The sequence below is a fragment of the Panthera onca genome, chromosome D3, assembly GCF_046562875.1.
Source record: "Panthera onca isolate mPanOnc1 chromosome D3, mPanOnc1 haplotype 2, whole genome shotgun sequence".
Taxonomy (NCBI): domain Eukaryota; kingdom Metazoa; phylum Chordata; class Mammalia; order Carnivora; family Felidae; genus Panthera; species Panthera onca.
The window spans coordinates 76,046,103-76,074,101 of record NC_138350.1 but is presented as its reverse complement, the minus strand read 5'-3'; the positions used below and the strand labels follow the sequence as shown (position 1 = coordinate 76,074,101).

The 27,999-nt window shown below is 45.9% G+C and overlaps 1 protein-coding gene across 10 annotated transcripts in view; it reads right to left on the bottom strand.

The window, feature by feature from the left end:
* NEDD4L (NEDD4 like E3 ubiquitin protein ligase) overlaps positions 1-27,999 on the bottom strand; it is a 341,415-nt gene that overhangs the window by 40,188 nt on the left and 273,228 nt on the right. For 4 of the 10 annotated variants that reach the window (XM_078435204.2, XM_078435205.2, XM_078435206.2 and 1 more), the window contains 10 exons: positions 25,908-26,040; positions 24,337-24,513; positions 21,074-21,148; positions 19,387-19,446; positions 14,122-14,253; positions 13,499-13,618; positions 12,215-12,412; positions 6,788-6,865; positions 5,245-5,299; positions 4,927-4,980 (listed from right to left, as the gene is read on the bottom strand). In XM_078435204.2, the coding sequence (XP_078291330.1) occupies positions 4,927-4,980; positions 5,245-5,299; positions 6,788-6,865; positions 12,215-12,412; positions 13,499-13,618; positions 14,122-14,253; positions 19,387-19,446; positions 21,074-21,148; positions 24,337-24,513; positions 25,908-26,040 (1,082 nt within the window). The remainder of the gene's footprint in view (positions 1-4,926; positions 4,981-5,244; positions 5,300-6,787; positions 6,866-12,214; positions 12,413-13,498; positions 13,619-14,121; positions 14,254-19,386; positions 19,447-21,073; positions 21,149-24,336; positions 24,514-25,907; positions 26,041-27,999) is intronic. The other 6 variants (XM_078435202.2, XM_078435198.2, XM_078435203.2 and 3 more) reach the window with 4 other exon arrangements.

Below are 27,999 nucleotides of genomic sequence, written 5' to 3'. Positions count from 1 at the left end.
GGGGAGGGACTTGCGTGAAAGATACAGGGAGGGCAGACTAGGAGAAAATGGGTTCTCCCTGGAGTTTTAGGGAATCTAAGTTGGCTTAAAAAAAAAAAAAAAAAAAGGAAACTATTTAAGAATACGGATTCTGTTTATTTCCTGTATACTCTGTAAGAGGACTGAGAAGAATAGCTAATAAACTCAGTTTTAATGACCATACCAGGAAATTTTCCAAGTCTGACATAATAATTTTAATAAAAGGAGAGGTAAAGTTTTAAAATGAAACTACCAAAAGGCATTCTGGGTCCCTCACCTCCTGAACGGAAGACTCTGGAAAGTCAACGTTGCCATTGTGATGGAGAATGGGAGAAAAGAAAACCAAATAAACAGAACACAGCTGAGTAATGGCTCCCTGGGCTACAATCCCATTGCCTGGATACTGTCGAAGCGGAAGTGAATCAACGAGCACCTACGCGTGGTCCATCCAGACTGGAACGTCAAGCCACTGCCTCTCCCAGTGACCTCAAATCCAACTCTACTAAAACTGAACCCATCATCTGCCAGCACCCAAAACCCTTCCTGTGACTCTGTATTCCCGAATGCCAGTATCCGTGCGCTCACTGTTCAAACCCAGCGCTGGCCCCACGCCCATCCCCCCTTGCCATTCTCCTCTGGTGCTCCCGAAACCGTCCCGTCTCACTGAAAAAGCTGCTTTCTGGAGGGCGCATCTCTTCCGTGGACTATTCTCTAGGCTTCCCTGGCCTCGGTCTCACTCGTCCCTGTTCAAGACCTCCTTTGTGGTTCTGCCAGATGGATCTTTCTAAAGAGAGGATTTGACCGTTGTCACGCCCCCTTCCAGAAAATGCCTCAGGACCTCCCTCCTGCCTGCAGAAGGGACCCAAGCTCCCGTCCCTGGCGGGCACCCTTTGACCTATGTGCCACGCCAGCCTCCTCTGCACGCTGGCCATGTGCACCCTAAGCACAGTTCTCTGACCGTGGCAGAGTCTGCAATACGTTCATACGCTTGCATGTTCTCTCCTTCCTGGGGTCGCTCTCCACCTGGCTTTCCTGGATACATCTAACTCTTCATGTGGGATCCATCTGAAAAATAATCTGTCCCTGAGGCCCTCCTGCAGACATCCCAGAGCCCTAGTGCTCAGCCATGTACTGAGCAGGTATGGTCTTTGCTTCTGCATCTGCAAAACTGGTTCATTCCTCTACGCATCACTTTTGAAAATACCTCCTGGGACTAGAGGTATTTTCTAGAATAGAAGTCCCTCAAGGACAGGGGCTGGTGTTACTCATCTCTGCAGCCCCCTCTGCACCATGGAACACACTTCCTAGAATGTGACAGGAGCCTCGTATGTTATTTTTCAAATGAGTGAACGAAGCTGATGGCGAAAACAGATTCCCTCTTCAAACAGTCTAAGCCTTCAGAACCACGTAAGTTTCTGTGTGGTTATAATAAAGAACGATTTTGCAGCTAAGCATTGTCAATATTTGAATGTGCGGTGGCCATTTGCTCATTTTTTTCTAAACCTTTTGAATCTAAACTCGCTTTTGGTCCTCCAACATTGTATTCCAAATAAAGGGACAAGAATGAAGGAGAAGAAGGAAAACCACAGTTAATTTATAGCTATGATTAACTGGTTTGGTAAGACTGGTGGCAGGAAAGATGAAGGCAGGATTTTACAGCCTCATTGGAGTTTTATTTTCTCTTCTAGCTTTGTATCCAAGACACCTGTGGCCATGGACTTAGCCGCTGGACACACCTGGTCTTTAAGAAGAACCACAGAATCCTTGAGAGAGGTAGAGATTCAGGTCAAGATCTGCCTTAACTTTACTCCAGGCTGGAGACAGGGGCTACAGAGGTCCAGACTCGGTCTCTTCTGAAACTACCTCTTTAAATTTTTTTTTTTTCAACATTTTTTATTTATTTTGGGACAGAGAGAGACAGAGCATGAATGGGGGAGGGGCAGAGAGAGAGGGAGACACAGAATCGGAAACAGGCTCCAGGCTCCGAGCCATCAGCCCAGAGCCTGACGCGGGGCTCAAACTCACGGACCGCGAGATCGTGACCTGGCTGAAGTCGGACGCTTAACCGACTGCGCCACCCAGGCGCCCCCTGAAACTACCTCTTTAAGATGGCTGAGTATTTTTAATCTTAGAAATGTGTGACTTCTTAAAAGAGTTTTATGAAGCAGAAAATAAATAGCCTCGTTACTCAAAAGACAAGTCTACTGCGGTTCTTTGTCATTCATGCACAGTCACACGTCCTGATCACGATGGAAGGTAAGAGGACTGTGAATCTCTCACAGGCTGTGTGCACGTGTAAAATGCTACACGTACGGATGACCTGGTTCCTGTCCTGCACGCAGGACAGCAAAATGAGGTGAACTTTGTTAGAAATCAGATAGGAGACGGGGCGCCTGGGTGGCTCAGTCGGTTAAGCGGCCGACTTCGGCTCAGGGCATGATCTCGCGGTCCGTGAGTTCAAGCCCCGCGTTGGGCTCTGTGCTAAGAGCTCAGTCGGGCTCTGCGCTGTGCTCTAGATTCAAGCTGTGCTGACAGCTCAGGCTGGAGCCTGTTTCAGATTCTGTGTCTCCCTCTCTCTCTGCCCCTCCCCTGTTCATGCTCTGTCTCTCTGTCTCAAAAATAAATAAATGTTAAAAAAAAAAAAATTAAAAAAAAAAAAAAGAAATCAGATAGGAGAAAACTGCTTAGAAGGAGAGGCTCATTTGGAAGGTGATACATTCCTAAACGGCACCTACAAGGTGATTAAATGCATTTTGGAGTACCCCTGCTGGCCTGAGAAAGCTGCTTAAAAAGACAGGTGTTCCTGCACTTTTCACAGACTGCATTTTGGTGAAAAAGCAGACGGATTTATTTTAATGGATATGTACCCTACTTTATAGCCTGTGACTGAGCAAACCTTGACAAACCAGGGAGAAATGGCAGCAATGTTGCATCTACAGCAAATGAGGTGATCGTAAACATAGCTTCTGCTCGCCTAATTTCCACTCTTAGTATCTGGTTTGGAGAACTTTTCTGTATGGTCGAGGCAGGGCAAACTTTCGTCTGAAGGTAAAGCACCACAAGGAGCACCTCTTTTTGTAGCTTAGATCAACCAGGCTCTGTGCCAGGCCTACACCATCCCCAGGAGCAAAGGGAAGTCTCCTGCAAGCTGTCTGTTCTGGCGAGAGGAATGTGGAGCGAGGGAGCTGTGCGTCTGGAGGGACCGGCGGACCCATTAGGAGTAAGGAACTGCCGAGGCATGCAGCAAAACCACCCTTTTCTGCCTCCCGGCAAACAGAAGGGGGTCAAGCCTCGGGCTGGAGGCACAGCTGCTTCTCTAAGGCAAGTTCTCTCCACCTGCTGACCAAGGACATCAACTTCCCCATGTCTTCACCACTGACCCTCCACGAATTAACATCATGTCACCATTTATCAAGCATCTACTACATACTATGGTAGGACTATGCACACCACTAGAAAAGCAGCCTGTGATCTTTACTGCTTCTAACGTCCACTAGGACGGCCCTCTGTGGTAACATTTTTCTGGTTTGGGGGCCCTTGCATTAAGAGCGTTTATAAAATTCTTCTCAGGTTGACCTGAACATCAGATCACCAGCTAGAACGTGGCCACAAGGTTGTGTGAAATGTTCTGTGCGTAGCAGACCGAGGCTGTGTTACTGGTTAAGGCCTTATTTGAAGAGAAAGATCGTTCTTATTCGTACCTACCTTTGAAAACTGAAACTGAAATGCATAAAAACTAAAAGAGAAATTATTTTCTGGTTTTGGTGGGAAAAAGAGGTTTGGCCCCTTCCTTATTTTAACAAATCATGTATGTGATGAGTAAGTAGAATTATAAAAAGCATATTAGAGAAAAAAGGTTAAAGCAGTTATGGTAGCAATTTATGCTCACTGTAAAATTCTGGAAAGCAGGCAAACCCTGGATACTTTTACTGGTCAAAGACAAAACTAAGCCTACGTACCCTTGAGATACCCGATTTTACCAAAGGGTTAAAAGGGCAGCCCGCCCCCTGATCCATTTAAGACTTCCACTTTTGGTGTGATTGTGAGCCGCTGGGGTTCTTGCTTAGTTTATTCAGTTCCTGTGCCTCAAAGTGAAAGTGTACAGGACACTCATTCAGTAACCCCCAGAAGAGGCACAAGACCTAGGAGACAGTGGCACTCCCCATCCACGAGGAGTCCTTGTGGCCAGATTTCCCACCAGTGGCTCATCAGTGTAGTTTGGGTTAGTTAAGAGAACGTGAGGCTAGAGAAACCCGGCGTAGACTTGTGGTTCATGAACCAAATGAAAATAAAGATCAAAATACTACCAACTGCACACATTTGTAAATATAATTCAAAACTTCTTTTAAATATGTATTTTTCAGAAGTTTTAAGGGATACGCAAAAACATATATGCTCCCCTGGAGAACATGTCACTTCAAAACAACAACAACAACAACAACAACAACGACAACAAAAACAAAAAACCCACTGCCTAAAAGCAAAACCTTTATTAGTTTAACTTTTAGTTGAAATGAGAAACCACGCATTTATTCATAGGTGATGGAGCAAATACGCTATCATTTCAAGATACGAACTGTGTATGTATTAGTGCGTTGGGTGCAAAGAAGCATGCCATGAATAGAAAATAAGTCAGAATGGGCTTCTTGCCGTAAGACCTTTGAAAGCAGTGTTTAAGAAACTTAACATGCTGCTTCAAGCACTGCTCACACAGATTTTCGACTCAATCATGACTTCTAAAAGCTTATTTTCTATTACTAGAGTGTATTTATTAAAAGCGCAGAAATCAAGGGGTTATCTACCCCCCCAATTTTTTTAATTAAAAAAAAAAGTTAATAGGCCACAAGATCAAATCGGGTGAAAGCCTGATGGGCTAGTTTAAAGCAAACTTAGATGAATGCACAGTACCGTACGAGGGCACTGATTCTCTGGGATCATTCTCTCCACATAACACCTGGCTGCCTAGACAAAGAGTGAAATGACAAACCTTTCACTATAATATTTGAATGACTCCCTGCCCCCCCATCCCTTTACCTGCAATGCCTATGTGTCTATAAAAGAGCCTACTTACTCTGGGCTGATGGCTCGGAGCCTGGAGCCTGTTTCCGATTCTGTGTCTCCCTCTCTCTCTCTGCCCCTCCCCCGTTCATGCTCTGTCTCTCTCTGTCCCAAAAATAAATAAAAAACGTTGAAAAAAAAAAAAAAAAAAAAAAAGAGCCTACTTACTATGGTCAATATAAAACGTTCGGCCATCCAAGTGAATTCTTTCTTCCCAACCAGGCTGGTATTAGAAGGGGAGAAGGTGGGGGGGAGGGGGGGGGGAGGGAGAGGGAGGGAGGGAGGGAGGGAGGGAGGGAGAGGGAGAGAGAGAGAGAGAGAATCCAAACATTAGCTAACAGTTCCAAAAATCAATGGCTAAATTTAAACACTCTAGGACACACTTTTTATTCTTCTCTTATAGGGGTGCAGTTTTAGGTTATAAATAAACTACAAACATTTCAAGTTAACTCTTGACCACATGTTCACTAGTCTTAGAAACCTTCACTCACTGCATGATGAACAGGAAACGGGTTCATATTTCAAAAGCCTCAAAGGGAAACTTCAGCATTCCATGCAACAGTTGAGTTTAGGACTGAATAAGCTCATTTAATTAAATGAATATTTACTGAGGACTGAAGGGAGGAGGAAGGTTAATTTAAAAATGTCAGAGAGATGCTTTAGCCCTGTCACCAGGTGGCTGAAAGCCCTCATACGGAGATTCTCTGGTGTGGGCTCTATTTGGACTCAGGAACTAAATGGATTTGGGTATTTTTTTCCAAGGTAAGGCTGGTGTGCCCTCATTGTCTCAACTGTGCCTACTTGCTATCGGAAACTCAGGAGTCCAACAGATCAGGACAACACGTTGCCTTTCACGTCTTAGCTGTCTCCGGCACTCTCTGGGTTCTTTCCATCTAAACCCAGGAGCCAAACAGATTCGGAGAGAGTGAGGGATATTTGTATAAAACCTGCTGAGTAAAGACTGAGCTAACTTTTCTAGATTCAAGTTGTGCCATAACATACCACACACCGGGCCAACAGAAAAGTTCTTGTGTTTGGAAGATCACCATCAAAGAACTCCCAGCACCCTCATTCTAAAAGCGTCTCAAGTCCTTGCCCGCCCCTGCCCACCTTCCTGCCCTTGTAAGGCTTTTGGACTTGGGGAGGGCTGAAAAGGACGTATGGCGCAAGTTTCGTGCAAAACCCAAAGAGCTCAACTCCAACTTGGGCCCCCAAAGAGAATAAACTGATAAAAAGTTAAATTTATAAAACAGTCCTCAACAAGGAAGAAAAACAAGAAAAACAGGGACCGCAGGCTAAATGACTTACAGAAACGGTCTGTGATTACTTAGGCCTTTTTCTCCCACTGTTTTTAATGTGTCCATCCCAGTGGCTAAATTCGCAGTAAGGACAGAACTCAGTGGTTGCTGAGTTACAGACTAAATGCGCATTGCTCAAACTGTCACGTGTAGAGAATGTCCCTTACATCCTAGTTACTGAGTCTACTTTCTACTAGCTGCTAATAATACAGAAACCTCTTTCACAAGTACTGGGCATAAACTGTATGTACTATCAGAATTCAGCCATTCACCCATTCCTATTAAGAAACTATAGACCAGCGGGACCCCAAAAGCCTGGACAAAGGGAAGGCCCACAGCGGCTCCCCATCAACACCGGGCAGATGAACGGATACACATTTTCGGACTTGTCCACGCGTCTCCAGTGTACTCACAGGAAGAGGGCCAAGGTCATTGGGGTTTAAAGAGGCCTTTGACCGCATATGAACTGGAAATTTCAGGCGTGGATCTTCCTGCAAAAAAAATGGACAAGGCAGAAGACGTTAAGAGTGGTTCTGTGTGTGCACTCACTGGTTCCTCCCCTTCTGGAGCTGTGTGTTCCAAGGCAACCAGGCCGCGTGCAGGGATCTGCACTCTTGCCTGCATGGGGGAGGGGAGGACCTTTCTTGGTGTAGGGAGGCTGGCTGACCAACTCGCAAGAAAGATTTTACTCTTCTTGTCCTTGGTGAAAGCAGGATGGTGAGAAGATTTAAACAAAAGGTTAAGCATTTTCCCTGAGACCTCGAGCAGGTGAAGAGGAAAAGTCCCCGCAGCGATGTTACCATGGAAACCAGAATGGAGGGCGCCAGTGAACATGAGGCTCTACTCTGCAGAAGGAATAGGGACAGTGGTTTGAAAATCTCTCGGGTCTTGAGCTCTGTGTGAGGGCAGCCAGCCTTTCCAACGGTGCCTGGGTTTCCTGCTGCCCGCCCTTCTAACTCCTTGATCTAGAGCAGAGAATCTGAATCTGGGCTGATGGTCGAGTCATGTTTTGCCCATACGTAGATGGCCTCATCACAAAAACTTTCATATCCCTACTAGAGAACTTTCCTGAGAGTCCTGATCAAACTCTGCAAATTAGACTCCCATTTACGTCCTAATATTCAAAAGTTTGCCAAAGATTTTTCTTAAGGGGTATGGCTCATAAGATACCACAAAGAACCCACGAAAGAGAAATATATGTACCCTGACATCTTGGGTCGTGCTTTCTAACTTAGAAAGAACAGGCAGATGGATCATCTTGCAACTACCCTGCTACGAGCTGGGCACAGGATCTCTGTTGCTTCAGATGAGGAAACTGAGCAAGACAATGAGAGCATGCCCGAAGGCTCCGACCCAGAGTCTGGGAGCTGCCTCTCACTTATACAGACTCAACAAAAATGCGATGGAACGCTGAGAATTCCTATTTTCAACTCCAAAGATTAGAAAACAAATAAGACTCAGAATAGGACATTGTCAACCAAGTAAGCCTGAGATTGAAAACAAAACAAAACACCCAAAAACCAATTTCAATTACATTAAAACCTTTGTTGCTGTCAAAGTACTAAAAGGTTTTCTGCCTCAGCATTTTCCTAAGTCAACAAGAAAATGAAATAATCGGTATAAATCTTGGAAAATAATAAAACTCACTTTGTGACTGATAATGGGTATGAAAATGTTCTAAAAATGGATTATGGGAATGGTCGCACATGATTGTTCAATGGTCTAAAAACCACTTGACTGTGTATTTTAAACAGGTGAACTGTATGACATGTGAATTATACCTCGAGCACGCTGTTAAAAAAAAGTCCCAAGTCAACAATATAAACTCTTAGTATCTGGATTATAACAAAGTTATAGATAGATTTTTTAACTGGCAAAATCTACAAAAAAACAAACCCCAAATCGAAAACTAAAGCCAACCTTTGCTTTCTATTAACTATAGCACACTACTACGAACTGAAGAAGTAAATCATGTTAGCGGTTTATGATGGCTATGGACCCTGAACCTTACGGACATCCTTTTTTAAAGGGGAATCAGGGACATGAAACAGGCCCAATATTCCCTTGTGTACTGGGACACATACAGGACAAATGAATACACTAAGAGTTTGGATTTATAAGGTCCAATTAACTGATAATTTGGGTAAATATTTGTGATAGGCTGAAACTTGGAGCTCTAAGCTCCACAAAAGCCACCCGCTCAGGGATAGCTCACAACCACAGGGCCCCCGGCCCCCCCCCTCCCCACCGCGACCCCCCTAACCCCCCCCCCCCGCCCCAAGCCACTGACTATGCTAGCTTCTGGACACCATACACAAGACCGGCCGTGCCTTGGAATCACACACACACACACACACACACACACACACACGCTACTGTGAAAGACAATCGGTAAAAAGCTGGTGATTTAAAGCACACACAAACAGAAAGAAGAGGCTGAAATGACAGAAAAGTGCCAGGGGATGGGGGCGAGGAGCATGAAGTATAAAACTCAATCTCACAGGTCTGCTGAAATGGCCTTGCATGGAAACCCAGACTCGGTAGAATGGGAGGGTTAGAGGCCCTCGGGGCCACATTATTTCATTACACCATCACAAGTCAGAATGACGGCAGCAGTTGCTGCCTTCCACCAGGCTCTCAGGGCTAAATCTAGAGGGCACTATTGAGCCCATCCTCCCAGCACATCCCCTCAACAAGGAGGTAGGCTCCCCAAGGTAATGGGGCAGGTAACAGCAGCCAAGGCCTCGCGAGACTGTGACAACTTTAGGGAGGACAGTAAGAATGCTGTTTCAAATGGTAGAAATAAAAACGAAAATAAATGAATAAAATACGCAAACCCCACTGGGTAGTTTCTCCCTGTCCCCAGGCACAGGAAAGCACATTATTTCACTATTTCACAACTCCTTCCCTCAATACAGTTGGAAGAGTTTTTAAACAGAAGGCGAAGACCATCATTTTAAAAAAGGGGCGGGGGGGGGGGCGGTTTCCTAGCAGAATTATTTAGAAACTTATAAAATCTGGGGACGCTGGCTGGTTCAAAAACCAGCTGTGTTTTTTTTTCCTTCCTGGAAGAGGTCAGCAACCATGCCTAGGCTACGCTGAGTCTTAGTTTGGACCTGGGTAGAAAACAAACCGGCAACTTCATTAAGGTACATTCTTACTTGCTACAAAAATAAGCCAACGCTTTGTCCTGTAAAAGGCAGAGATACACTCTTACATACATGCCTCTGGCTGCTTCCTTAGCAGAAGAATGAACAAGTGAAGTCCTCTCGTAATCTCCCCTCGGGCACTTGGTGGCCTCCCGCATGCGTCCCTGGCCCTGCTGACTCAGGTAGAAACAGACTGATGCTCACTGGATGTGGTCTGACTTCATCCTAGACAGACCGCTGGCAGGCTGCCTGCATTAGTTGTGTTTGTGAAGGCTGTGTTTTATAAATAGACTTCAAAGGGAATTTTCCCCTATCGATGCATACAAGGGAAACACTGGCCTGTGTCTTTTCATGTTGCTGGTTAATGTGGGAATCAAGTGCACACAGGCTGATGGGGGCAGAAGTGGTATCTTCATTATTCTCAACCTGACCTACCAGTTTCTCTTCCTGTTTCCATTGTAGTGTTCACATTCTACGAATAGCTACGCTGTTCTCTTTAAAAACAAACAAAGCCAACCCCACGCCAACTCCAAACAGATTCTAAGCTGAAAATTATCTTTCCCCTTCCCTCCATCTTTTATCATAATAAACCAGCAATGGGGAGAGTGGCTTCCACACAGAACATTGTATACAGGTCTTTGTTTGGGGGGGGGGGGGGGGTAGGCAGCCGTGTGCCGGGGCATCTGACTGTAGGGAGGAAGGGTAGTAACTTGTGGAATTCCCAGTTGCTACCTTCAGGGTTTTCTACAGCGACAGCAGCGACAAAATACTGTTTCAACGCATTAAAATTTTAAATCGGTGCCATCAGTCAACACCAAGTATCTTGGGTCGAAGGGGGCAACTGGAAATTCAAACTGGGTTTCATTCAGCACCGATGCGGGCAATAAATAAAGCCAAGTGCTATTTAAAATAAGAGCTGTCCAGCGGCAGTCACAGTGCAGTTGTGGCGTGAGAGACTGAAAAGGTTAGGAGGCTGGGCTGCTAAGCTAGTTCAAATGACTCAAATCACAGCTTATGCTGGCAAGCCACAGCGGCTCCATACACTAATCCATCTACTGCGACACTATTTACCCCTATTTCTGGAGCTCCCCTGGCTGGCCGAGGGCTGGAAAGCCCAGCGGTGCTGGAGTGAGTAGATCACCGGCAGGAAAGCCGAAGGTTCTGTGTCCACGAGGGCACAGACCTAATACCCAGTCTCTATTGTGTCTATTTGGGCACCAAACAGGTGCCCATTGTTCACTCTCAATGTGCGCCCCCCCCCCCCCCCCCCACCCGTACTATCACCTTCAGGCTAAGAGGCAAGTCAAACAAAGCAACACGCTAGCAGATGCCTCAGCAGGGATCAGGAGCTTACTACATGAATGTCACCAGATCTAAATGACAGATTCCCCTGGCAGGCCACTCCTGTACCTCCAAAGAGGAAGAACTTTTAGAGTGGTTCTCACTAAGGAGTCTTGAGAATGTGTGGGGAGCATTTCTGGTTACCCCCCCCCACCCCCCACCGGCAGGGGGACGGGGAGGAATAGTGGCTTCAGGCTTTTCAGTGACAGGAGCCACGGACGCTAGATGCCCGGCAATAAAAGGCACGTTCCTGCCCCCCGTGCAGAGAATGTCCTCGTGGAGACATGCTGCCTCACGATCCACTGGATTTTAGAGGGTGAGCCCTCTAGGGACTAAGTTAACATACACTGTGGGCAAAGTGTGAGTGACAATCCAGGTCACTTTGGTTCAGGTGTCTTTCTTAACACAATGTTTACTGCTCTACTGACTATACTACACTAAGGGTCTTCTCTAGAAATGGGGATTTTAAAGCGTGCGTTCACTGTTAGCCCAAGCTAACAACCACCCAAACTCAACCGGCTTTCACATAACGTCAGTTCTAAGCACGGATGACAGAGGTCAGAGTTAAGCTCTGTATCCAGAGAGTGAGAGAGGGATAGGGACAGGAAGGGACAGGGACAGGAAGAGGGCAAACCTCCCGCAGCATCGGAAATAGAAACAACAATACCAAGTTTGGTTTCCTCATAGGTCCAGAGATCACATGATAGAAACAAACCGCTCACTTCTAAAAGGACTACGTGTGGTGTTAAATAAGGCACCGCGAATTCAGCCGAAGAAATGGAAGAAATGACAGAGGCACGGAAAGTTCTACACAGGCACCTCTGATTAATCTCGTCATGCTCACACGGAGTCTTTCTCCTGGGGGATTCAGGGGCACGTGGAAGGGGAACAGGATGAGAACAATCAATTTTGACAAGATGCTCACAAGGAGGGGCCATCAGATTTACAGCCAAACTCCTCAGCGCATCTCTTGACCCATAATTAAAGGACAGAAAACGCAGCACAGAAGTGCGAGACACCGACCCGATGAGGACGGTACAAACTTAAAAGGACAAACCAAATGAAGATGATCACGGCCCTAAAAATGCAAAAAGAAACTGATGGAAGAAAAATGATTAGCATGCTTAGAAAGAGATTAGGATACCTGATACAAGGACAGCATCGCGAGAAGTGAGGCAGTAACATCAAATCGCTGGCACTGGGGGGCACGACCCTTTTCCCAACTACGGCAAACTGTCGGGCTCAGTGAGAGATTTCTCTGCGAGAACTACGGACACCGAGGAAGGAAACCCAGGAGTCCATACCAGACCTCGGGAGGAAAACGGAACCAAATAAAAGCAGCAGCCTTACCCACGTTGTAGTCTTTGTGTTATGGTCAATGAAGAAGGGCCGGCCGTTTGGTGCTATCCTCATTTCCCAGCCGGGTGGCAGGAAGCTCTGTGTGACTTTGTGTTGTGGTTTAGGGGAGTTGTAAGGTGATGGCTGTGGGGACTGTGGATTGGAAAGGGTATCTTTCACAGCCCGACGTACGGGTGAATCCTTGGCACCCTAAGGAATAATAACGAGCATTAGAATTCTTACCACGAGCTAGCCCGGAGGGGTCAAAATGTACCTGGGCATCAACGAACGCCCGTCTTTGGAGAGGGACGAGGGAGAAGCTCCAAAAACCTGCTTCGGTCATTCATTTAACTTTGAAACCACTCTAACTTTCAAGTTTTTTTTTTTTTTTTTTTGGTTGATTAAACACACAACGTTAAGTACTTATAACCGAGATCCGTGGACAGCTATTCAGCACACACCCAAAATCTTGTTCTCTGTTGAACATGACGGATGGAAGGTTTACAGAGGCTGAAAAAACGCATGCCCCTGCTCTTAATGAGCTCACAGTCTAATGCGGAATGGGTTGGCAGTTTTCAGAGCACAGAAAGAAAAACCTGGACCAACGGAGACAGCCACCCGGCCTTGCATGGCTGCTACCCGCTGAGAGCCCATTTGGACGAGATCACAGCCACTCCCAGTCATCGGCATCCTAAACCCAGGGGACGGACCCACGGCCATCTCTACGACACAGTCAAGTTCGGAGCTTCCAACATTTGCTCTCCGGCTTCTCTCACTCTGATATTGGTGATGTTAAGGGACGGCACGGACCCCACACACACAGGAGAGAAGCACAAGCAGGTGCCCAGCAATGGTTTAGGGACGCGAATGTGCATCGGAAACACGTATGCCCATACAATGACAGGCCCTACGGTCGAAAGGAAAGAAAATGATCAAAGCAACGGCTATGTTTTCAAACGCAATGTAAAGCATTGGTATTTGAAAGAGTTATTATGCAGTCAAGAGTGAAACACAACAAGAATGGAGCAAGTTCGGAAGAGAGGCGCCCGCTTCCAGCACAAGGGACCGTGGCGGCAGCCGAATGAGAATGGGAATCAGGTGGGAGCCCACGGACGCGGACCAAGGCGAAACAGAGAAGCGTGAAGTAAGGCCGCACGAGAACACCCTGCACCACGGACACAACGGCTGATCAGAGAGGGGACAGGGGCTGCAAAACTCAAATCCAAGGGAGGCGAGAAGAGAGAATGAGAAGTCCCGGGGACAGAGCGACCCGGTTAGACGAGGCAGCCTTCTCACCTCCAGTGGGGCAGATAAGGTTACAGTCGGCGAGCTGAGGCTACGGGGCCGGCGGATCTGAGGCTCGATTAGGTGGTTGTTACTGTTTGTGGCGGATCCGGATGCACCATCTTCTGCGAGCTATTTTGGAGGCAAAAACAAGTTAGCTTCATAGGAGGATCCCCTGTGCACGTGATTGGGAGCGTGGACCCAAACAACAACACAGCCAGCAATAATGAGAGGTCTGGCCTCTTCGAGTGTGGAGGAAACGATCACACATAATAATGGGGGCAGGGATGGGGAAACACATCCAAAGGAAATAGAAATGAATCACTAGCCCAGCCTAAAAACCAGCCTCAGAAATAAAGGGGGCTGGGAGAGAAGCTATACTGTGATAGGCTCTTACTTTGAAAACATCTTTCCAAGTCACAGCTTAAAACCGCATCTAGGGATGGACTGATCTGAGGACCGAATTCTTCCTTCGGGGCGGTATTATGCTTAGAGTAACACGTTTTTTGGGGGGAGGAAAGATTTTCTCAGACACGGGTTCTCTAGAACAACACATTCACATCGGGAACCCTGAGCTCATGTACACTTTGGCTCCCGTGGCCTGTGATTTTTAAGTCGTAGGACGATCTGCATACCTGCATGATAGGTCGAGTCCAGGTTGTGGTTCGATTGTTATGATTGACATAGTATGTGCGTCCCTTAGCATCTTTTCGTTCTTCCCAGCCTGAAGGTAGGCCCGGCGTGGTATGTGCATAGGCCACTGATGGCTGTTTGTGTAAGAAATCATTATTATTTAATATCTTGCATTTGCTTTCCGATCAGCTTAATAAAGTCATACACACCCAGAGAACTACTTGCTCTAGACCAAGTAAGTTAATTTGACCAAAACATTAGTGTCTGGAAAAAAGGCAACGGATTTCCAAAGGCTTCAAGTCTACTGTGAAATGAACCCCACGCTGCTAGGAGGTCCAAAAATCTTACCTCCATCAGTTGTAGAGCCCCGAAGACTGAAACGTCAAGGGTTGTTGTTGCTAACGTGATCGTAAGAGAAATATACAATCTATTTCAGCTACTAAATTTTATTGTCAAACCGCATGTTACCCAGAGGGATTGTCCTGAACATTTTTTCCTCCATATAGTTGCCACGGTGATCTTCTCCTAATTCCTAAACTCTTCATCGGCTTAGAGCCCTTCCTCTATAGCTTTCAGGGGAAAGAATACAGTCTCCTCTCTAGGAGGCCTGTATTTGCACCAGGGCATAGAATCAGGAGGACTGACCAGGACAGCAAGTGGCCAGGCAATGTAGGTTAGAATTCCAGAGGGGTCCCCATAACCGAGGCAGCGTCTGCTCCCGTCCTCCCCTACGGCGGGTCTCTCTTTGAAAGGAGAAAAGGGGCTCCTGGCTGGCTCAGTCGGTTAAGTGTCCGACTCTTGGTTTCAGCTCAGGTCATGATCTCACGGTTCGTGAGTTCAAGCCCCACGTCGGGCTGTGTGCTGACAGTGCGGAGCCTGTGTGGGATCCTCTCTCTCTGCCCCTCTCCTGCTCATGCTGTCTCTGTCTCTCTCAAAAAAATAAACTTTAAAAGGGTGCATGAAGCACACATGGATCCTGGGTTTAGAGACACGTCCAGCAACACAGTGACTGTATTTGGGCAGTCCAAGTTAGATTGCAAAAGGACTCCGGAGACACTTTTGTCTGTAGGAAGCAGTCTGAGAAGTGCCCTCTGGGTGGAGACACATCGGAACAACAAGGATGCCTCAGTGACTCCTGGAGGGAGGAGACGGACGTTTGAGGTGAGGAAGTCCTGCGTGTACGGGGGCCGCATAGGAGATCTGTAACTGAGAAAGGGGTGCTACCCTGAGGGCGGGGGCTCAGAGACAACAAGCCAATCGTGGCTGCCGAGACTCCTGGGAGAACGTACAAGAAACAAGAGGCCAAGCATCAGGAATAATCTCTTTCATGAGGTGACAGAAGGAAGCTTCTTCTTTTTGGGAACGGTCTTCCCTAATTAGGATCTTGTGACCGACAGGTGTTTTACCAGGGGCATACGGGGGTGAGGATGTCAATCTTAGCCCATCTCTTAGCATACCTCCGCGTGCGCATCCGATCGTTCACGTCCACTACCAACACTGTGCCTTGGCAAAGAGGATGGTCAAAAGCACGCTCAGTGACACTGCCACGTAACCTGGGGACCTCGGTGAATGAGGCTGAATATTCTGCTTCATGAGCTTGATGGCACGTTCTAGAGAAAAACTACCTGAGTCACGGAGCAGCTGCCTCAGTGTTTATTCCCAAAACGTTGTTTACCGAGCAAGGCAAGAGTATTTGTAAGAGAACTTTCTGCTAAATCTGTAGCAACTATTTTCTTGGCATTCTTCCAGATTCGGTCCTGAAGGCTCTACGAATGGTTAATTCCAAGACTGTGACCACATGGGTTCTGGATCTAGGTGTGGGGCCACCACACGAGAGAAAGGGACATCAGCATGCAGACTCGATCCTTCCATGAGTATTGAAGACACATGACTTCACCTACAGCCTTCCCTACCTGAGGCACCAATTCAAAAGAGCTATTTCTACGGCTACTTTTCCCCGGGGCACTACCAAAACTGGACTCCGCTGAACTAAGTTAGAACCCACATTGGAACCTAAGTGGTCAATTCATATTTTTGGCCAAGTATGGGCTATCAATCTAACCTCCTGCTGCTTATATGACGACCAAAAATGCTTGGGCTAAACGGGAGACTAAATGGAATCGGCTTTCCTCCTCCCTACCGAGTTAATTTGTGGGAGAGGAAATCAGATAGGCACTCAGAAAGCTCTACTCTGGAAACCATCAGGATAGCGTCAAAGTTAGAGAGTCCCCAGAAAGGCTACTTATGAGGAGACTCATAGAAGAACTTGGATGTGCCGTGGCTAATCTCAGAACTGAACTCTAAAGCTGCAGAACCTCCAGCACCAGGTTCCTTTCACAGGTCCAGTTAATGGGACGAATCGGTTTCTGGAAACGAAGAGCACAGTGCAGGAGAGAACACTGAATTTGATTAACGTGTTCATTTCACCTTCCATTGAGAATTGAATCGGTGCCCTATCATCTAGTCCCATTTACGTGTGATGGTGCTATTAAATTCTTTCTTTATAGATTTCCTTCTAAATGACCTTGGAGAACAACTTGTGCCAGCAAGTCCATTTGTGACTCACTGCACTGCCCTCACCACAAGCAGCAGGGGAGGAGGCAGGACTCAGCTCTTCCAGACAGATCATGCAAGAGACCCAGCCCTGGAGCTGAAATCAGACTTCTGTTGTGAGAGAGAGAGAAAGAGAGTGTGTGTGTGTGTGTGTGTGTGTGTGTGTGTGTGTGTTCACATGTGCATGCCATATGACCTCAAGGGACAAGTTCATTAATCAAGAGACAAGTTATAAACTGTTAGCTTAATTTAACAATTTCACAGCTTTTCATCTGAAAATACTATTGTGTTTTGGCATTGCCCAATAGCCAGTTAACGATGGCTTCCCAGTGGCTCCATTTATTTCATTAAGACGAAGAACTCAATTATGGATAAACTGTAAAAGTTTCAATATGCTTTTAAAGATGGCAAACAGTTTCGTACGATCACAGATTCTCCAAGGTTTGCTCAAACCCTGCTATACCGTTACCTCAGTGTATTTTTAGGTACGTTATATACAGAAAAGTCCAGAAGGACTGTGCTATCCCCCTCCTTTTATCTCAGGGAGGGTTCCTGCTTGGCCAGCTGGAAAGGGACACTGGTGTGTATCATTTGTGTATATACGCCAGTGTGTATTCATAAACCAAAGGGCTGTAGTTCCACAGGTGAGGATCAGGGCTTGTTCATTAATGCACTTGTTCATAAAAGCACTACCATGGAAAAAGAGGTACGGTTAACACAACATGGTGCATTGTGCCCAAAGGGTGGGGCGTGGGGGTGGGGCTGAATGTTCACTAACAGGGGAAGATTATATAAATTGAGGTGCATTCATATCACTGGATATTATTCAATTATTACCATGTCCCAGAGGAAGGACCGTAAGTGACAAATATCAAGTTGCTAACTGATGTGTGTAGAAGATCCCAGTTGTGTGTGTGCATGCACGAGGAGAGGGTGTGTAAAAGGGGGAAAAACTTGGTAAGAGAAGGAACTGGAAAAGATACTTTCAAACCTGTCTCGATTTCTAATAGCCATCAGATAAGTTGGTTTATTGCAGCCGAATGATCACCAGATACGTGGGAGGCATGAGGGTAGGTGCAACACTTGGGAATGACTACTACTCAAGCCCTTAAAAAAAAACAAATCGGAACTCATATTTTTAATTCACTGCTGGACGAGGGGGAGGGCACAGGCAGGAAGAACACAGCAGTGGCAGGGGCCACAGGACCTCGTTCAGATGGGTCACTCTGCCCTGCCAGGTACCTCTCACCATGGAGCCCAGTGCTCTCATAATTCGGTGCATCCTGCCACTTAATATCCTCAGCTATCACAACACTCCAACACTAATGGCAGATCCCATGGCCCATAAAATGCAAAAATGGATGGTAGAAAATGCTCATTAGCCCTGGATTCTATTAAAATTACTTAATGAAATGGTTCTGTCCACCTGGCAGCAATTCTGCTGGAGGCTGAGCCTGGCCACCTAGCACATGACTTTCACATAAATCACAAGCTCGCTAGCTTCCACTGGGCTTGGTTTTGCTGACTGCCCATTTGATTTTCCTGTGTGCAGTGCTGAGCGTTACATTCTAACAATATAACTTAAGTTGGTCTTTTAAGTCCACATCCTGCAGAAAACCAGCAATTGTGTATGTATTTAAAGGTATTCTCAGGCGCCTGGGTGGCTCAGTCGCTTGAGCGTCCGACTTCAGCTCAGGTCATGATCTCAAGGTCTGTGAGTTCGAGTCCCGCGTCAGGCTCTGTGCTGACAACTCAGAGCCTGGAGCCTGCTTCAGATTCTGTGTCTCCCTCTCTCTCTGCCCCTCCCCTGCTCATACTCTGCCTCTCTCTCTGTCAAAAATAAATAAACATTAAAAAAAATTGTTTTAAAGGTATTCTCAAGTAATAAGCAGTTATAACCAACCTAACAAGGGTGACACAATTAGGAAAATTCTTCCAAGAGTCACAGTAGCTCAAAGCATAAACTATAAGCTAGCCTGTTGTCTGGGATCATGCAAAAAACAGGCAATTAAAATACATAGTCCTGTTCAAGTTACCCATAAACATCAATACTAAAAATTATTTAAAATAATGAGCAAGAGTAACAGATACTTGGCTTAGAGAAACTAAATTTTAAATTTCTTCATTATATTCCCTCCTCTCTCTCCCCCTGAATTATACGAATCCTCGTTCACTCCTGTGAATAGAGCTCCTTGTAGCAGAGCAAGATTCATGCTCACCATACACAAATCTAACCCAGGGTTTAAAATCTGGTACGGGGAGCGGACGGGAGAGGTTGGCTGTGCGCACATCTGGGAATCCACAGGGACAACGGCATGTAGTTCCTGTGGCTTCCCTATTCTCTTCCAACCAAATTATTTTGCTCGGGCATTCTAACAAATCAGAAAAGCTTACCAAAGTACAAACACTCAAGACAGAGATACATTCTAGTATATGTGCTGCCGAAACGAGCATGGCAGAAACACACTCCAAATGGTCAAATTAAATGCACTTAATCGAACCTTGACAGTATTCCTAACAAAACGACAGGGGACTAAAAATCGTCTCACCCAGTACCTGTGAACTACGTGAAAGTGAATTTCACACGTATAGCTCTGCGGCACAAAGAAGCTGATCTTACCCAAAAAAGAAAAAAGAGTACATTCACCATTGTGCACAATGTTAAAAACCAACCCACGGTTTTGTCGTGAATGTCTGATCAAGGGTATCATTACCGTTGGCTCCTCACCACCTGTGACAGTTGATGAACGCGCTCTCCTAGCTGGGGCACTTGGCTGTTGAATGACAATTTACATCAGTGAAATGCACTTAGGGAGACCACCCACTGCTTACTGAATCAGGAATCACTGGTGATGCAGCCAGTAAGGCAGGTGATGTGGATCTGAATCCCTGAAATCCACCCTATTCAAATAAAGCTGAGCAACCACTCACTGATGACCAGAAGAAAAAGAGAAACGCAATCGCCTTCCCACCCAGAGAAGGCTCCGCCTGCAACATGATTCGGGTAAACAGTGAACTGACAACCTCAGAAACGTGAGATGTATTATTCGAAAAAAATTGAAAACCACCATGGTTTTGCCCCTACTGTTAAATAACTAGCGGATTCTTCAATCTGCCAAACTCGTAATTTGAATAAGAGGCCACTGGTGATCAGTGAGTTTACAGCTTTACAGGGTACAAGGCAAGAGGGAGGAATCAATAGTTTTCAGGAAAGTGAGCTTTTTGGGCAAATAAAATTGAAACTGATTTTGAAAAGGAAAGTGCCATTAATTCATCAAGGAAAGTCACGGAATCATCAGATTGAGGCGGATCCCCTCTCCAAGGATATCACAGCTGATTATTCTGGTTTTGGGGGACGCCTGTACTAAAACCATCCCAGAAAGCATGCGCTTGTCAAGCTTCTGATCAACCAGCCCATTCTATGTGCACCACAAACTGAGTCTGCCGTGTTGATTATTCACTTAACCAGTGTATTCATGAACCTGTTCTGTTACCATTAAAGACTAAAACCCAGGCAACAATACCCTTTGTAGTAAAAATATACACGACACGGTAGATACCATGACTGCAAAAACTCTAAGTACGATCTTTTTTCCCTTTAATTTCGTAGAAAAGTATTAATGCCAAAAAAATAATCAAGGATTTGTATTACTAAAAACAAAAACAAAAACAAAAACAAAAAACCACACTGGATAAGGTCAGACAAGTTGAACATACTAAAACCACAAAACATTTTCTCCTCCAAAAGGAGAAATAGATTTACAAAAAAAATTGTAACGTAAACACCAAACGTCTCTCGAGGCAGTCCTGGTCTGCCTTCCAGTTTGCACGTTCATTTTTATTTTTGTCCCATATTGGGAAACACAGGACATCCTTCCATATTTGCTGCTAGTTCTAAACACTGCAGTAGAGGGGGGAGCAGACTGTAGCCAGTTCAGTAGTCAGCAGAGCTGCGTTTAACAGAGAAAAGTACAGGCGCTTTGTGGGTTAAGAGCTTAGGCCATTAGTGATGAGAAAAACCACGCCCTGCAAACCGGGAAGAGTTCTTCCTGTTCCAAGGGATTCCTGTGTGACTGGAGCACAGTGCTGGGAACTCAGTAAGTTTAAAAGAAAAAAAAGAAACGAATTATTAATACGCTTTTGATTAAGTGGTAAGCACATCAGAAGTGGTATTAATTTGGGTGGAAAAGCAAAGCAATGAAGTTTTCAGCATTTCAGAGACTAACAGAGCTCTTTGTATTCGGAATCCACTCTCCTTGGGCAATTTGCTAGGAAATCATCCGGTCTCTCGTGTGCATAGAGAACCGATTTACACAGGAAAAACTCTTCCTCAGTAGCCCAGATGATTTCAAACACAAGCCCCAAGGGCCAACCGGATGGCTGGCAAGGGGCGTGGGTTACCGGTGGTAGATGAGCTTGCTCGGCAACGGTGTCCGTCACGCTGCAGGACCGCAACCTTGAGGACGGTTCTCTTTGCTGAAGGGGGGAAAGGACACGAAGCGTCGTGAAAACACAGGCCCAGAAACAAGTTTCGTTGGTTTAAAAACTAAGTCACGCGAGCCTATTGAGTGTTCTTTCATGTGAGAAGATGATTCGGTGAGACGCCGTCTCTTCTGGGCCATGAGAATAATCCCTCAAGCAGTCGGGTGGGTAATCTTATGTGTCATTACGAGTGTTTGCAGCAGACAGAAATTCTGACTGGTCCTTAGGAGGAAGTAACAGCAAAAGTAGGAAAAAGAGGCCAAAACAGGACAGGGGACTCAAAAGGCCAGGGTAACACTCTACTGCTTCTTTAAGAAATGGCAGTAGGGGTGCCCGGGTGGCTCAGTCGGTTAAGCACCCGACTTCGGCTCAGGTCGTGATCTCACAGTTTGTGGGTTCGAGCCCCGTGTTAAGCTCTGTGCTGACAGCTCGGAGCCTGGAGACTACTTTGGATTCTGTGTCTCCCTCCCTCTCTGCCCTTTCCCGGCTCACGGACTCTCTCTCTCTCAAAAATAAATAAACATTAAAAAAAATTTTTTTTAAATAAAAAAAGGGGGGTGGCACCTGGGTGGCTCGGTCGGTTAAGCTTCTGACTTTGGCCTGGGCCATGATCTCACGATTCGGGAGTTCGAGCCCTGCGTGGGGCTTGGTGCTGACAGCTCGGAGCCTGAAGCCTGCTTCCAGATTGCGTGTCTCCCTCTCTCTCTGCCCCTCCCCTGCTCATGCTTTCTCTCTGTCTCTCGAAAATAAATAGATGTTATAAAAAAAACTGGCACTAGAGGGGCGCCTGGGTGGCTCAGTTGGTTAAGCACCCTGCTTTGGCTCAGGTCATGACCTCATGGCTCGTGGATTGGAGCCCTGCATCGAGCTTTCTTCTGTCAGTGTGGAGCCTACTTTGGATCCTCTGTCCCCTTCTGTCTCTGCCCCTACTCTGCTCATGCTTTCTCTCTCTCTCCAAAATAAACATTAAAAGGGGCGCCTGGGTGGCTCAGCCGGTTAAACATCCAACTTCAGCTCAGGTCATGGTCTCACGGTCCGTGAGTTCGAGCCCCGCGTCGGGCTCTGTGCTGACAGCTCGGAGCCTGGAGCCCGCTTCGGATTCTGTGTCTCCCTCTCTCTCTGCCCCTCCCCCGCTCATGCGCTGTCTCTGTCTCCAAAATAAATAAAAACAAAAAATAAATAAATGAATAAATAAATAAAACTAAAAAAAATGGCAACAGGAAGCTAGCAGTCTTGCGTTTTGCTCTGGGATGCAACCTTGGGGCAAACTCTAGTGTGATGTGAATAGAGGAAAAAATACTGATATAGATCGTTCTTAAACATTACTATTGACAAAGGATCAGTTGGAATCTAAGGCCAAAAAACTCAAATGTGGTCTTGTGCTACTTCCGAAGGGTCAGTTACAATTTTAGCTTCTGAATCGAGTTGAAGTCGTACAGAACAGGAATGAGGGAAAATAGCGAGGTTCCTCTAAAACATCTAGTGTGCGATGTATAGTGTTCCTCTCACTCGTTTGTATTCGTCTATCTTTTTCGAAAAACAGCCAAGAGACCCCATCATAGAATGGCAGTGGGTTACACAAAGGCCAAGTATCTAAGTGGCAGCAGATTCGTCCATGGGATAAGTCTGTAGGTACTCGTTTTTAATACTTCAGTACTCACTTTAATGATAAGCAAAAGGGGGTAAGGTCAAAGAAAGACTCTGTGACAGCGACAGGGGCCTATTCAGGCCCTTCCACAATGGTTAGGTTAGCACGAAGGGTTCCTTCTTTAGTAAAAGTTCATGCTACTATCCTTGAATACAGGGTGATCCTGACAAGCGAAACTGAAAAAGAGTCTCGTGTTCTCTTTCCAAGACATTCTCACTGAACAGCTGAATCAGACGCAACACCATCTTAAAATAATACGGACTCTTGCACTTGGATCTTAAAGATATTGTGTGCAAGTTCAGTGATTAAATGCAGGTGGTCCCTATACAAAGAACTAGAGATGCTCACTTAATACTCATGCTGAAGAAAACGAGGAGTTTTTTTGGTAGGCTACAGGTGTGCATCTGCTTAGGTGTTTGCATTGCTTACGACATTCCACTGGTTTTCAATACATGGCTTCATTGCTTATGTTGTTTCCACAGCGACAGTTTTCACCAATTCAAATATCCCACATATAGCATTTTTCCCTGCCCTTTTAGTATGAGATTTTCATCTCAGTGGTCTGTCTCTTTCTGCAGAACATTTACAAAATTTTAATATAAAACCACATTAACCAAGTAATCACTGCAACTCACATAATACGGGCCAATGGTAAAAACACCATAACCGACAGAGTAACGATCTTGTGAGCGCTTACTTGCTTTTACATCAGATGTAGTCCTCTTATCCGTGCACATTCAATACGGTTGTAATAATCACTATTTTTCTAGGATGCCATTTTCTGTGCAGTGACCACTGTCATTTACCGTTATACATTTTTAAGTTCAATTTCTCGAGAAACATGGAGAGTTGCATTTGTTCTCAACTCTATTCACAGGCAGGTATTTTTCTATGGACTTTTCATGCCCTTCTACGATGTGTTATCAAACATGGAGGTCTTCATGCTCACTGTGCTGCTTCTCACTGGGGCTTAGCCCTATCTGAACTTTCTAGGAAGAGGCTCCCTGATGGTTAAGAACCCAAGTTCAAATGTTATCCTGAGGTCCGTGCCTCAGCTGCATGAGCTTTCTTAAGGATTCGTACTCTGGGACTTAGGGGACGTCTTCTGTCTCCCATCCTAACTCTGTCTTGGATGGGTCCCTTAAACTTCATCTGCGAAGTGAGAACGATAAAGTGGGCAGCAGGGTACTTAAGAGGACTAATTAAGAGGCCCGATGTCTCCCAGGTCCCCCTGTGAAATAACCACCTTTGTGATGGAGGCACTATTTACGAGCCTCTGGCTGGGAAAAGAAATTCAAGGTTAAAGGTAATATTAACAGAAATGAACTCTTCTTGAGTTCTTTACAAATCAAGAAAGATTCTCACCTGCTTGGACTAATTCTGTCCCCTGAGGAAGGGGGAACTTTGGAAAAGGTCACAGTTCTCTGGGAGCTGGAAGGACCTTGGTCATTATTTGCATACAAGAGTCTCTTAAAACGACAAGAAGTGATAAAATATTTGCTCAACTTCTCATTCAAACAAGACCATTACTTACGATCAAAGAACCAAACTGCTCCCCATTGGAGTCTGGAGTGATCTGAAGCCTTCTGCTCAGCTCCTCAGACAGCTCCTGAGGGCTGGTCCGGGACACTGGAGAGGACGGCGGAGGGGGCAGTGACAGACTGAGGGAGTCTCCAGTGATGTTCACTTCCTCGGAAATGGTCTCCCAAGGCTATCAAGGAACAAGATGCTGGGGTAAATGGTAGGAGCGTGGGATCCTCTCGTCACCTTGCCAACAACCACCACCACCGTGATAACTATAATTAACATTTACTGAGTATTTAAGGCGCACACAATCTTCTAATAACCCTGAGGAACATGTGACTACTACCCTAATTGACAGGTGAGGAAACCGAGGCACAGAGAGTCACCTGTCAAAGAGAACAGAGCTAGGAAGTGGCAGGGTCAGGAGTGGATCCAAGGGAGCCTGGTTCTAGGGGCTGTGGTCTTAACCCCTTTAAAACACCACCTCTCTGAGTGGTGACTTACTTCTAGTACTGGTTACTACATGGGTGGGTTAAAAATGTTCTCAGAAATTCATGGATGACTTCCATGGATTTTCTTTTACTGTAAGTGCTGAGGAGTCACTGTAAGAGCAGCAGAAATGCTATAAGCTGTAATTAAACAGTGGTATTAAGTAACTTTTAGTGAACTCATTATGGCATCATTGATTTTGCTTTTCCAGTGTTGATCACTGCAATATTTTTATGAATGATCTTCATAAAACACTGTCTAAACAGAATGGATTTCTACTAAGTAAACACAGTTGTTAAGACTGCACAGAAGTAATTGCTCCACAACTGGTAACTGCTAATTTGTTGTTCAATTCATAATTCCCCCCCCACCCCCCGCCCCGTAATTTACCACAAACATTTAAGGGGAAAAATAGTAAACGTTTCTGAATTCACCCAAATTCCTATTTTCCCAGCAATAAATCTCTTTCACGATGTCAAAACTCCTTAGAAGTATTTGGTACCCAAACGTCATTTAATTGCTCACCTATGACAACCACATTGCCACTCACTAAGATACAGTTAGACTCTGGGGGCAGGTAAATAATAAGGTGAAAATGTCTTCTGTTTTTTTTTTTTTTTTAACATTTATTTATTCTCGAGAAAGAGAGAGACAGAGCATGAATCCGGGAGCATCAGTGAGAGAGGGAGACAGAGAATCCGAAACAGGCTCCAGGCTCCGGGCCGTCAGCCCAGAGCCCGACGCGGGGCTCGAACTCACGGACCGCGAGATCGCGACCCGGGCGGAAGTCAGACGCCGAACTGACTGAGCCACCCAGGCGCCCCCGTAAGGTGAAAACATCTTCAGATTTCCAATGTGTTCTAGAAATAACGTCAGTCCCTTCTGTAACAAACGGGTACACGTATTCATCAAACTTGACTTTTCCATGCACTTCCTAAATTGATATCCCAACGGTCGTCAGTTGGCTGTGAGGCCACCATCTTGAATTTTTAGACAGCATTTACCGTGAGAACATATCAGGACACAGAATCCACGTGGAGCCCACGGGAAGGAGGAGCTGCGGAGGGCAGAGGGTGCGTGGGGACGTCTTACCTCTGGGCCGTCTCCGCCCTCGCTGGGCTCCGGCTCCAGGTCCTCACTGATGTGTCTGCGCGAGCGGAAGCGTCGATGCGCGGCCTCCTGGTTGATCTGCCTGATGTTGCTGTCCGACTCAGAGGCCACATCCCTGGGAGCATGGGGCGAGGGGGAGAGAGAGACGGGACAGCCGGTGTGGGTATCTGGCGTCTTCCGCCACAGTCCCGCGCTCGCCAGAGGCCTCCCACCCACTAAAACGCGGCCGCCGTCGCGCCCGACACGGACCACTCGCTGGCCGTTACGTGTGGGAATTCGCCCAACACGAACTGGTTGGAGGATAGTTCTGGGTTCATCTCAGTCAAGGAGACAGCGCGTTTAAATGCATCAGCACAACGTTTTGAGTATTTCAGGCAAATAGCACAAAGTGTACTTTAGTGTTTAAGAAATCACAGCCCTCTGGGGCGCCCGGGTGGCTCAGTCGGTAAGAGTCTGACTTCGGCTCAGGTCATGATCTCATGGTTCATGGGTTCAAGCCTCACGTCAGGCTCTGGGCTGACAGCTCAGAGGCTGGAGCCTCCTTCAGATTCTGCGTGTCCCTCTTTTTCTGCCCCTTCCCCGCTCGCTTGCTCTCTCTCTCTCTCTCTCAAAAAAAAAAAAAAAAAAAAAACAAAAAAAGAAAAGAAATCACAGCCCTCCATCTTTTTGCTCTAGTGAGAAGGCAGGCTTCTCAAAGGACAGGTGACTGACTTGGGGCCAGTCAGTGGTGGCCCCTCTAAGAGTCCAGCAATGACGAGGCGGCAACTTTAGGTTGGTAACGATTGGCCAAGGAGCAGAAATAGTACAAACTCAAAGCCGGGATCTGGAGAGAAGTGCTCCTGACCCAACATGAAATTTTTAACATGAATTTTTTTTTAGCTGTGCGGATCTCATTTTGACAGAATCTCAGGATCATTCAGGATGACACTGTATTTCTCCCCATTAAACCACTGTAAAAAATTCACTCAGACATCAAGTGATCATTTCCCAAATCAAGTGGGATGTGAAGAACACAGCAACTTTTGTGTGTGTGTGTGTGTGTGTGTCATGTATCTCTCTTAATTCAGGATCTGAAAACATCAATTCAATCTTGAAAACTGCTGCAGTAAATTACAGGCAATCATCCTTTGGGAGAAATACTACTTGCCGGCTTTTAGAGTCGAAGTTTAAATGTCAAAATGTTTTGCGAAGAAAAATCAGACTCTTTCAATAAGACACCATATTCGGTTAACAGAAATGATGCTGCAAGTTAACATTTCAAAATATTTAAAAATGTTATTTCAGACTAATCAAAACATAGTATTAATCAAGGGCCCTCCTTACAGATTCTTCCTATAAAACATGGTTTTTTTTAAAAAATTTTTTTTAATGTTTTTATTTATTGAGACAGAGAGAGACAGAGCCTGAGCAGGGAAGGCGCAGAGAGAGAGGGAGACACAGAATCGGAAGCAGGCACCAGGCTCCGAGCCATCAGCCCAGAGCCCGACGTGGGGCTCGAACTCACGGACCGCGAGATCGTGACCTGAGCTGAAGTCGGACGGACGTTCAACCGACTGAGCCACCCCAGCGCCCCTAAAACACGGGTTTTAAAACATTCTAATCTCTCAAACTTCTGCTACACGCCAACAGAAAGCCTGCTGGCCCCTGTAATAGTAAATAGTTTGTGACTAGCAGCATTGTGTGCAAATAAATAGGGTACTCTTTATTGCCCCTTTCTGAGACAGTTTCAATATTTCCAACAAACACCTTTACATTTTTAACTTCTGGTAAACGCAGGTTAGCTTTCATGTAATCCATATTCGAATGATAATTACTTCTTAAAATCTGAGTCAGCGAAGTTTTGCTATTATCTGTGTACCTAATACATAAACTTTGGAACTCTCACAGAAATAACAATCTTGCGTATTTTCTGATTTTATTAAACTATAACTAGACTAAAAAATAGTACCTTGAGATACCTTCAGAGAAACTGACAAAACTATGGCTACAGAGAAAACGATTAACACTAAGGGGCACAGAAGGATACCGATCCTTTTCTGAAACCACCGGAACAAAATGATAGAAACTGACACTT